Source organism: Brachypodium distachyon, chromosome 1 (assembly GCF_000005505.3).
Source record: "Brachypodium distachyon strain Bd21 chromosome 1, Brachypodium_distachyon_v3.0, whole genome shotgun sequence".
Taxonomy (NCBI): Eukaryota; Viridiplantae; Streptophyta; class Magnoliopsida; order Poales; family Poaceae; genus Brachypodium; species Brachypodium distachyon.
In genome coordinates this window covers 60,893,988-60,903,385 of record NC_016131.3, presented here as the reverse complement: position 1 = coordinate 60,903,385, position 9,398 = coordinate 60,893,988, and the positions used below count along the sequence as shown (strand labels likewise).

Here is a 9,398-nt window from a genome sequence, read left to right as displayed (position 1 = left end):
TGTCGAGTTCTAACTTCTGCCTGGAACTGGAACTGGCCTGAACTGGAAGACGAGAAGACGACGGCATGACGAGAATGGGGCGAGTGCGACGGGCGGATTGAATCACGAGCAGGACGCACGATCGATTGATTGATGGACTTTTTCTAATCGACTTCTTTCAGGCCTGCAAGTAGCGCCTGGCCTAATAGGCAGGCAGGCCTGCTGTCGCGTACTCGCGTGGGCTTCAGGTTGACGACGTGGGCTTGGCCGGCTGGAGCCTGGTGCACAACGGTCACACATACCTGATTCACCAGCATAATTAAATTATGTATAATTAGCACTAAAATTATTTTTTGACCCTGGTGAACGCTCCACGTAGCTCCGCCCCTGGCGCCCTCGGTGCTGACCAATCAACGTGATGCATCCGCGGGCCTTGCAGAACGCGCGCCACACGAGGCAGTAGACCACGACCCCGAGAACCGTGAACGCGGCGCTCGTCACGTACACGGTAGTACACCTCCGGTGATGGCCATGATGAGCGCCAGGAACGCCGACGGCGCCCGCGGTGCCCAGGGGCACGTGGTCGGGGCGCGGCATCACGGGCCGCTTGACGCGGAGCCAGAGGAAGGCGGCGAGCTCCAGGAGCATGCCGATCGAGGCTGTAGAGAGTTCGAGGCTCCAGAAGCTGAAGGACATGCCCAGGGCGATGGCGCCCGTCACGGTGATGCTGGCCCAGGGCGTGCCGAAGACGGCGGAGCGTGTGAGGTCCTGTTCAATGACCAGTCTCGGATGAAATGAACGTGCACATAATTTTCTGCTCAGAACTGCCTGTACAGTATACACACGTTCCATCTTCATTTTCCTCGTCGCTACTAGCTACACCCCCGTCGCTTTCTGTGCCTGTCTGTCCCGGCGGGAGCAGATACTAGTTTCACGGCAACTAGTGTCTGAAACCGTAGGTGATTGTGTACGGTTGTAGACAAATGCAGAAATGCTAGACCGGCCGGCCGATTCCGACCATGCATTGGCCAGTAAAAAAGTCAGCAGCAACGTGTCGCAAAACGTCACCGTAAAAGAGCAACAAGCTAAGAAAAGAAACGTGTCGTCGGTCTAAACGTGAGTACAAGCAAAACCCAAGTGGGTCAACAAAAGAAAAAGAAACAAAAGAGAAACAAAAAGAAAAAGACAGGAAAAGAAAAAAAATAAATACAAGGGGAGAGAGAACTAGAGTCCGAGGAACGAGCGTGGAGAGGGAGGCGGTCAAGAGCGCGTGCACCAGCGGCACGCCAAGTCAGCCTCCACAAAGATGTCCTCGACGAGCCGAGCGACAACCGGAGTGGTCCCCTTGAAATTGCAAGCATTCCGAAGATTACAAATCCTTCAAAGGGCGAGGGTGAGAAGCGACCGGACAGCCTTCACCTTGCCTTGGAGCCTGCGGGCCCTGGCCGCAAGCCAGGATGCAAGATCCTCAGAGGGGCGGGGGAGGCAACAAAGTGCCCCCACCTTGGCCAGCACCTCGTGGAGAACCGACTTTGTGAAGACACAACCCATGAGACGATGAGCCATGGTTTCCGAAGCTTGGTCACACAGGGAGCGGCGCATGTTGAAGGGGAGATGGCGCCGTGATCCGCCGTACAACAACGATTGGCCCAAGCAAGCCACGCCCAGATCCAGCACTTGAAAGGAGCCCAACATCGCCAAATCTGCGACCAAGGAGGAAAGGTCGGGCAATCCTCGAAGTAGTGAAGGAACGCCGACTTGGCAGATTAGACCCCGGAGGTCGAGCACCTCTATCTAAGCACATCCGCCTAGCCCAGGACGAGAGCCACAATCACCAAAGTATCGGTGAGCTGAAGAAATTCGACCATGCCTTGGCGTTGAGGGGACCGGAGATATCCTGAATCCAAGCACTCTCTACAAGGGCATCCGCGACCAAACGTCGACGGGAGATCCTCCAACCAACGGCAGCAAAGACGACCAGGGCGATAGACTCGATCGATCTCCCATCAATCCAGTTATCCGTCCAAAAAAGGGTCGAGCGACCATCTCCAACATCCGAGCAAGAAGCATCGCGGAAGAGGGCGAGGACCTGTGGGTTGAAATGGATGTGGAAGGAAGCCCAAAGCTTAGAGGCCTCGGGGAGCTGCAGCCATGGCCAACGAAGCCGAAGTGCGGTGCTTACTAAATCGGCATCCCTCACGCCAATCCCGCCCAAGCGGGTCGGGATACAATCCTTGGCCCAAACCACCGCACAATGACCCCGTTGAGCATCCGATCGACCTTTCAAAAAAAACTCTGTTGCTTCTTATTAATGGCATCACCAAACCACTTGGAGGTGTCAATAGCCAGAAGCGTGTGCACCGGAATTGCCGAAAGGACCGACTTGACAAGAACAAGCGGACCACCCCTAGACAATGTCATCAGTCTTATGGACGTACACTATATGCACAACCTGCAGCGTCGGCAAAGAAGCCGTTCCCCCAGTCCTCCGCGGCTGGCGGCCCGTCGATCGCCCCGGTGGCAGCCATGAGCGGCAGCAGGTACCCGAGCGACGCCATGCACACGACAGACACCAGCACCACGGTGAACGTCGTCCCTGGCCGCTCAACCTCGCTGGCCATCGTGCTTACGCTGTCCCCCAGTAGTTGAGGTTCCAGAACAGCGTGTTGAGGAACAGCTTCCACCTTCCAGTCCTCGCTAGCGGCCGTCACAGTCAGACCCGTGTAGTTGAGGAACGGGACTCTACGTGAGCGCGATGTTGAACGTGACGACGGTCGTGACCCGTGCGCTGCAACCGGACACGGCGGGCGCCACCTGTTTGAGGTAGTCGGCGCATAGCTTATCATTTGAACTGAACGGAGGTTTGAACCAATCAGTAGGAAACGAGAGAAACCACAGCACAACCAATACGTCTCAACATTCATAGTCTCACTTCCCAAATTTCTCGATCCTATTTTCGAAGTATTACTACATGTACCTAAAATTTACAGAAATGCCTCATGTATGACGTACGATTTTGTAATAACCAAAGTGAATAATTAAAATGGATTTTCTATATCTAAGTCACTGATTTTTAATTAGAGATAAGTTGATTGCTCAGTCGTTGGATCTAGCTTGTGCTTTATGATTCGCAACGACTGATGGATGAAGAGGGGGTGGATGTGGCACTTGGATATAAATCCAATGGTTATGATACGTGGACTGAGATTTAAGTTTTTTTCTTAAAAAGCAGGCGACTGAGAAATAGCCACACCAAAAATCAAGTTTAAATCTATCCCACCAAATCGTTCAGATGAGTCTTCTGGTATTAAAATTCATATGGAAATTTGAACGTATTCCTAGCATTGCTCTAAAATTTATCACCCGCCCACCTTGTCTGTATTGTGTTTAATTATCCGAGTCAATATTGTTTTTGGCATCATTTTGATGCAGAGGCCAGATGTTTGATCCTCCTTTTCGAAAAAAATCTGAGGTAGTACATAGTTTTTTCCAAGCGACTTTCAGTGAAACAATGTTTTTGGCAGATTTTGAGGCCAGCATCCTAATAAAAAGTGACTTCTAAGGGTTGTTCACTTGAGGAGAAACAATTTCACTACTGTTGGTTTCATCACCTTTGCACACACATGAAAAAGAAGAAGACATACAACTTGTCACTTGTCAGGATTGCAGGCACCAAATCAAATCAAAGTTGTTAATCTTGGTACCAAGAGGATATCAATAGGGATCCTCAGACACTGGGGTTCCTACTCTCCTGGTGGTGACGCTCATACATCATCTCCTCGCCGTCGACGGTGCCGAACTTGAGGAACCCTCTTGCCTTGCAGAACTTCATGAGGTAGTACACCCCAACTCCGGCCGCCGTGAAAATGGCGCTGATGGCGTACACCTTCCACCCGGCGATTGCCATGACGAAGACGAGGAACCCCGAGGGGACGAGGCAGAGGATCACCGTGCCCGGGAGGCGCAGCGGCACGCGGTAGGGGCGCGGCATGTCGGGCCGCTTGATGCGGAGCCAGACGAAGGTGGCGAACTCGAGGAGCATGCCGAGGCTGTAGAGGAAGTTGGCCGCGGCCACGATGTTGTTGAAGCTGAGGAATGACATGCCGAGGGTGATGAGGCTGGTGACCACGATGCTGACCCAGGGCGTGTTGAAGACCGGGGCGCGCAGCGCGAACACGCGGGGGAGGAGGCCCAGGTCCGCCATGCCCAGCAGCTGGAACGCCGCGCTGCTCAGTGTAGCCGAGTAGAGGCCGATTGAGGACAGCACCGCGCCGACCTCGATCCAGTACTTGAGCCAATCGCCCGCGATGATGCCTGCGTTGCAGCAACAAGAGTCATGTCACAGATTGTTTGTCGGAAAAAGAGCTGATTTATCTGAATTTCTCAACTATGGTACTAGTACTTCAGCTTATATACATGGGATAGGCGAATGGTACTGAATACTGGCGACCTGAATCTGAATCATTAGCTCGCTTGAAATTATACCAATTTCAGGTAAGAGATAAATGAAACAACTTTGGCCCTCTGTATTCGAACTCTGAAGTGCTCCACTTGTAACTTGTACTGTATGTTGTAATAATACAGGCGTGGTCAATGCAGAATGCAATCAACTTAGCTGCTAACAGTAGTACTCCTAAGGCTGGTCATAGTGGGGAGTAACTTAGAGTAGTAACATGTATATGTTACTAGTCTAAGTTACTACCTCCATAGTGGGTAGTAACATATATTTGGTGTCGTACATAGTGTCATTTATTAGATTGTAGACTCATCTTGGCTTAGTTTATGTGATGTTATGATAAGATATCTAGTTACCACCTCCATCTCTTTTCTTCATTTAATACCATGTCATGTCACCAAAATGTCTAGTTGGCATCTTATGTTACTATCTAAGTTACTCCATTCTGACTAGCCTAAATATATTGATCTGGAGCAGATGCATAAATTATGATCATTTGCATTGTTAAGTGTGTAAGTTAATTTAGTGCGTGCGGCTGCATCACCCAAGATGCTCAGTTTAATTAATCTAGTGTTGCTGTTCCTTTCTTCCACGGAATTTATCACAGGAAAATTGGAGCCCAGGAGTACACAACCAGTCAAACTCCTCCAACTCCAATTGCCGTTTTTGACCGGCTGGTATCTCAGGGCACATCACGCCCAACAATATCTTCCCCAGAAGAAAGTATCCTCCCCACGTTGTCATGAGTCATCGAGATCTCAGAAACACTAAAGAAATATATATGTCCTAATCCATCCGTATGGTCCACGCCGCTCCATGGAATTACGCATCAATGTCGATAGAAAAAAGAATGAGCGCGTCGACCGAAATCATTGCTCGACATGTAACGACTAATTCCAACATGATGTTGCAAGCAACAACAAGGTTGTAAAGTGGCACCAATGCGTGTCCCTTGATTTCATTAATCAACTGAGTTCAATTTAATAGTATTACCTGCGGCGTCGGCGAAGAAGCCGTTCCCCCATTGGTCCGGCGGCGCGTCGATGGCGCCGGTGGCGGCCATGAGCGGAAGCAGGTAGCCGAGCGACGTCATGGCGACGGACGCCATGAGCGCCGTGGGGAACGTCTTGCCGGGCCGCTCCACCTCGCCGGCCATGGTGCTGACGCTGTCCCAGTAGTTGAGGTTCCAGAAGAGCGTGTTGAAGAAGAGCTTCCAGTCCTTCTCCCCTGCCGTGGCGCCCCAGCGGTGCGGCCGGATCTTGGGCAGCGCGATGCCGGACATGAGCAGGAAGGGCGAGAGCGAGGCGACCCCGAGCGCCACGGCGGACCAGCCCACGACGCTGAGGCCCGTGTAGTTGAGGAAGGAGAGAGCGACGTTGAAGGTGACGATGGTGGCGACCCGGGCGCCGCCGTCGGCGACGGCCGGGATGACGCGGGCCAGGTAGTCGGCGCAGAGCGCCGGGAAGGCGGCGCCGTTGATGGCCCCGGAGACGTACTTCCAGGTGCCCATGAGGGAACCCGAGAATGGGCCGAAGGCGCGGTCGGCCCACACCACGAAGCCGCCGTTCCCGGGCATCGCCGTGGAGAGCTCGGCCGTGACCAGGGCCTCCGGGATGGCCCAGATGAAGGGGAAGATGAGGAAGCCCAGCAGCGCGAACAGGGGCCCCGCCGACTGCACGGCCGGCTCGGCGCCGTAGGGCCCGCCGGCGACCTCGAAGAAGATGAGGAAGATGAGCGGGACCAGGGACAGCTTGTTCCTCGCGCCATGGCCTCCGCCGCCGCCTCCGTCAACGGAAGCCGCAGCCGCCGGGAGGACGGCGGCCGCGTCGCCGTCGAGGTTCTTTGGCTTGGGCGAGGCGTCCCCGAGATGCGTTTCTCGATTCATACCCGGGAGTAGCAAGTACCGAAGGAGTACTAGGATACTGCTGCAACTACCCGTGGATAGGTGCTCCTAGGAATCGGGGAAGGGAGTTGGTGATGGCTGGCGTTCCTTTCTCTTCCCGCAGCCATTGCTGATCGAGTTTAATAAGTAGTCGTACTATCAGTATGCTGGCAACCGAGAGTGGGATTTCGTGCATAAACTGCTTTGCCAAGCCTGGGTGTGGGTGTTGCAACCGAACGAATATATGCTGCATCGCCAGTTCTGGGTTCTGGCAATAAGCATCACGAGGGCACGCGCAGTTCGTGGCAATCGAACCGGTACAGAGATCTTTCTTTTTCCAAGCGAATGAACACCACGCTAAAATCAACAGGCGCGGAGACAGCAAGACTAGATTCACGGATCTCACGGTAATATTTCTGCTGTGACATTTTCAGGATCTGAACAAGAACGGAATCAGTTGCATTGCAGGTGGTCGAGACTCGAGCGACGGTTACACGATTGCATGTGTCATCTTTTTTTTTCGCCCAACTCTCTCAAGTCTCTGAACGAATTCAACTTGCGACGGAACAAATTCAGGGGTGCACGAGCACACAACTCCGGGACGCACGTGAACACAAATTAGCAGTCTCATGACTCGTGCGTACGCAAAGAAAATAGCTGGGAATTCAGCGTCTCACTCCATAAGCATGACATCGAGAGTGAAAAATGGTGCCTTGCTAAATGCCCCAAAACAGACAAAAGTAACGCTCTGGAATTCCTATCGTGGTGGGATTCTTCTGGCGCGAGATCCTCTCCGGTTGACTTTGACTCCGAATCGCATCTAAACTGCTAATCGAGAATCAGTTCGTTGGTCCACATCTAAACATGGAAATAAATTGCAACCTTATTACTAGATTAAAACATGCGGTTGGGGTCATTCACGGATCTAAGATTGCATAATTACGCGAGGGATTGACCATGGGGTGAATCTTGGTGGGATTTTATTTTCTCTTCTTTTTCACGAATGCAGCAACGGATGCATTAATTAAGCAGGTGCTTTTACAAGTACATAGGACGCACACTACGTCAGAACGTATATTTAAAGGCAGTTTGGTAATGGCAATATTTTAAATTGCCTCAATTACGTATTATAGAAGGCAATTTTTATGTAGTACCCCAAAAATTAAGTGAATGAGGGCTATTTTATTAATATGCCTCAAAAACCTTTAACTCCAAAGGCCTTTTAGAAAAAATGCCTCCAAATTTTTGAGCATCGAAAGCATTATTAAAAAATTGCCTCCAAATACTTTTAACATCAAAGGCATAATAGAGAGAAGGCCTCAAAAGATTCAACCATCCAAGGCATTTTTAAAAAAAGCTACAGATCTATTTTTCTAAGGGCAATTATAAAATTGCCACTATGATTTAAAAAGGCAAATTCATAAAAACTGCCTTAAAAAATATGTACTCTATGCAAAAAGAACCTCCGTTTCGATTTTTCCAAAAAATCTACCCTTCCACCGATATAACCCAGACTACTCGTTCCCAGTTAAGTGTACATGTCCATCCTGGAAAAAAAAATCCCCAAATCACTTTCCACCGATCCTCGCTGCCGTCTCGATCTGCCGTCGAGAAGCCTCCAAGCGCCTCTCTCCCCCCCCCCCCCCCCCCGTACGTCTCTGCCGTCGAGGAGCCACTGCGTGCCCGCTGTTTCTGCCTTCGCACCGTTCAGTTCAGTTCAGTTCAGAACTGTTGTGGTATGGAGGTTGGGTTGACATCACCAAATAGTGCAACAGTCGTAGCACTCGGTACAGTTCAGAATGTTGACAAAGAAGCGAAATGTATGGATGGTAAACCGCTCAGTGATTATGTTGAGGTACTCATGAACGTAGTCCTGAAAGGTACAACTTTGTTGCCAAGAGCCCAAGGGAGGGTCTTAAATATGGGGAATGCTCAAGCTCGTTCTATTCCTTGGCCCAGGGAAAATGTATGGTGTATGCAACTTAGCCACTCTCCATATGTTTTGCATATACTTAATTTACATCATGGTTTTGTAAACTATTATTTTCTGAACAAAAATTGCAGGTTACAAGTAAAAATGGTACACCCCTGATGTCTAAGGTAATTTATATGCTCCTGGTAGTAAGTATTTGTGAAATTTATATGCAATTCTTTGTTATCAGAATTCTCCTAGTAGTAAGTATATCTGAAATTTATGATCAAATGAGTGAGCTCTCCGCTATATAAGCTGCTAACTGCTTGTACTGGATCAGCTCAGCTCTAACCGTCTATGTTTCATTAAGGCTTAAATTGTACTCCCTCCGATCTATATTAATGTATCAAATTTGCCCAAATATGAATGTATCTATGACTAAAAAGCATCTATATACATGTAATATTTCGACAATTAATATGGATCGGAGGGAGTATTTGTATTTGTGAACTGTACTAGCTGATCTGGAACTTGTAATATACGTTTTGACCATACGTTGTACTCCAGAAACCAGAGACATGCATCTCATATAAGTTCTACATATATGATGTTTTCTAGCATTTTGTCTTTTGGTTCGGAAGGTTATAATGCAGCAGTAGTATCAATACTTAAAAGCTCAAATAAATTTCCACAGGAATCTGCAAATTTAAAAGCTGGGACAGGTGCCGGCGGCTCACAATCACAGATTACGGCTGAGAAGACAAAAAGGAAGACGAAAGTTTCCTAACTTACCACAACTGAAGCCAGTGTTGTCTTGAAGTGATGATGTCATGACTTGAATGCGAATACTTGTCTAGCGCTAGCCAATTGAATTCTTTTCGTCAATTGAATTCTATGAAATTGGTACTACTGAATAGTGTAATCAGATTGTAGTACTAACAACCTGATTGTTGAGGCCTTTTCGAAATGAGCCTCGATTTGAATTTCAAGGCAATTTTGTATTGTGCTTGAAAATTTATTTAGTGGCATTTTTCAGAAGTGCCTAAATTTAACTTTGAGGCAATTTTATAATATGCCTGAAAATATATTTGGTGGCATTGTTCAAAAATGCCTCAAATTTGAATTCATGGCTTTATTTGAATTGCCTTAATTCTTGATTTTGAAGGCAT

At 49.2% G+C, this 9,398-nt stretch overlaps 2 protein-coding genes across 2 annotated transcripts; both read right to left on the bottom strand.

Annotated features, from left to right (window-relative positions):
• Positions 1-303: 303 nt before the first annotated feature.
• LOC104582365 (probable polyamine transporter At3g19553) lies at positions 304-2,600 on the bottom strand. Its single transcript, XM_010231846.1, has 2 exons — positions 2,418-2,600; positions 304-747 (listed from the first exon to the last, which is right to left on the bottom strand). Exons 1-2 carry the CDS (start codon positions 2,598-2,600, stop codon positions 304-306), a joined length of 627 nt encoding a protein of 208 aa, XP_010230148.1.
• An 847-nt stretch (positions 2,601-3,447) lies between these two features.
• Positions 3,448-6,624, bottom strand: LOC100838656 (probable polyamine transporter At3g13620). The gene is made up of 2 exons (XM_003561546.4): positions 5,429-6,624; positions 3,448-4,293 (listed from the first exon to the last, which is right to left on the bottom strand). Exons 1-2 carry the CDS (start codon positions 6,318-6,320, stop codon positions 3,707-3,709), a joined length of 1,479 nt encoding a protein of 492 aa, XP_003561594.1. The 5' UTR covers positions 6,321-6,624; the 3' UTR covers positions 3,448-3,706.
• Positions 6,625-9,398: the final 2,774 nt, after the last annotated feature.